Source organism: Galeopterus variegatus, unplaced genomic scaffold, assembly GCF_000696425.1.
Source record: "Galeopterus variegatus unplaced genomic scaffold, G_variegatus-3.0.2 Scaffold10985, whole genome shotgun sequence".
NCBI classification, from domain to species: domain Eukaryota; kingdom Metazoa; phylum Chordata; class Mammalia; order Dermoptera; family Cynocephalidae; genus Galeopterus; species Galeopterus variegatus.
In genome coordinates this window covers 11089-12601 of record NW_007737096.1, presented here as the reverse complement: position 1 = coordinate 12601, position 1513 = coordinate 11089, and the positions used below count along the sequence as shown (strand labels likewise).

Here is a 1513-nt window from a genome sequence, read left to right as displayed (position 1 = left end):
GGCTGCAGCTCACCGCGCCCCCAGGGGAGGGGGCTCCTGCGGGGGGCGCCTGCCTCCGTTTACCCCACAGCCTTGCGGGCCAACGCGCCGGCCCCCGCGGACTCCCAGCAGGTGAGCGACGCCGCGGACTTGCGGGAGGAGGGGGGACCGTGGGCGGGGGTAGCTCCGCGGAACAAGTCGCCTCCAAGTTTTGCTAACTTTTGAGTGAGTTTCAGGTTGTGGCTGTAGTTGGCGTCTCCGCCCCCGGGGCTTTGTAAACTTGAGCTGCAGAGGCCGGTTCCTCCCCTTTAGAAAAAGAGTGTCTCAGCTAGTTCGATCCGGCGACGCCGGGCATTTTAGGAGCCTCTGCACGTCTTTCCTGCTTGTGCAAGTCTGTCCTTCTCGGCTCCTTTTCTCCAGCGCCCGGACGAGGCCGTTCCGCCCCGCGAGGGAAGCAGAGCCGTTGACCATGGTTGCAACTGGCAGTTTGAGCAGTAAGAACTCGGCCAGCATTGCAGAGTTGCTGGACCGTGGCTATCACCCGGGGAGCCTGCTCACTGGTGAGTTTCCAGACCTCAACCCCGCTGCTCTCCAGAGGTCGCAGCCCTAGCTAGATGGGGTCGGAGGGCGTGCCACTCTGCCCCTTTCCTCGATGTAGGGCGTGCCTCAAAATTCATCAGAGACCCCTTCCCAAACTTTCTAGCATCTTCTGTCCACGATAGTAAAAAACAAAAGTAGCAAAAGTAAAATACCCAAGGGCTGCATGATTGTGGTCTGCTGCCGATAGGTTCTTTAAGTTTCTTACCTTTCATGTTTGCGAAGTGTAGTTATGTGTTTTAACAAATGTATTTATTTCCTTCTGTAACCAACATCATCTCTCCCGCCACCAAAATTTCCATGAGCCCGATTGACTTCAATTCCCCACTCTGTCCTGTCCCCAGGGAACCACTGATCTTTTTGTCACTGTAAGTTAATTTTGCTTTAGTTTCATATAAATGAAATCATACGGTATGTACTCTTTATGAATTCAGTTTCTTTCCTGCAGCCTAATGATTTTGAGATCCTTCCATGTTGTTGCTTGTATCGTTGTGTTCTTTTTTTATTACTGAGTAGGATTCCATTTGTGAATATACCTATTATTCTGCTTTTAATGCAAGGAGACTTTTCAACAGCAGTGGTGCTGAACTTGTCATTTGCAATTTTATTTTATTTTGGTTTGTTGGTTTTTTTGTTGTTTTTTTGGTGGCTGGCCGGTAAGGAGATTGTCGTTTGAAATTCTAAACAGCAGTTGCTAAATTAACACACTGTTCTGCCACTGAAGAGCTGTGTGAGCATAGATAAATCGCTTACTTAGAAGTTGAACTGGTTGATGACCTAATTTTTAGGCCAAAATTCTAAAATTCTCTACCTTCAACATAGATAAAATACAGAACCCTTTCATTCGAGTGCATTTGTTCCATTTAGTTGTAAAAAAAAAAAACACAATGATCTAAGTGAATACATGAAGTGGAGAGAGGAAAGCGCAGTAGCCAAT

At 48.1% G+C, this 1513-nt stretch overlaps 1 protein-coding gene across 3 annotated transcripts in view; it reads left to right on the top strand.

Moving 5' to 3' along the window:
* Positions 1 to 311: 311 nt before the first annotated feature.
* The window catches only part of LOC103610352 (DNA damage-inducible transcript 4-like protein), a 5149-nt gene continuing 3947 nt past the window's right edge, over positions 312 to 1513 (top strand). For all 3 annotated transcript variants that reach the window (XM_008594537.1, XM_008594536.1, XM_008594534.1), the window contains exon 1: positions 312 to 539. In XM_008594537.1, the coding sequence (XP_008592759.1) occupies positions 449 to 539 (91 nt within the window). In that variant the 5' untranslated portion in view covers positions 312 to 448. The remainder of the gene's footprint in view (positions 540 to 1513) is intronic.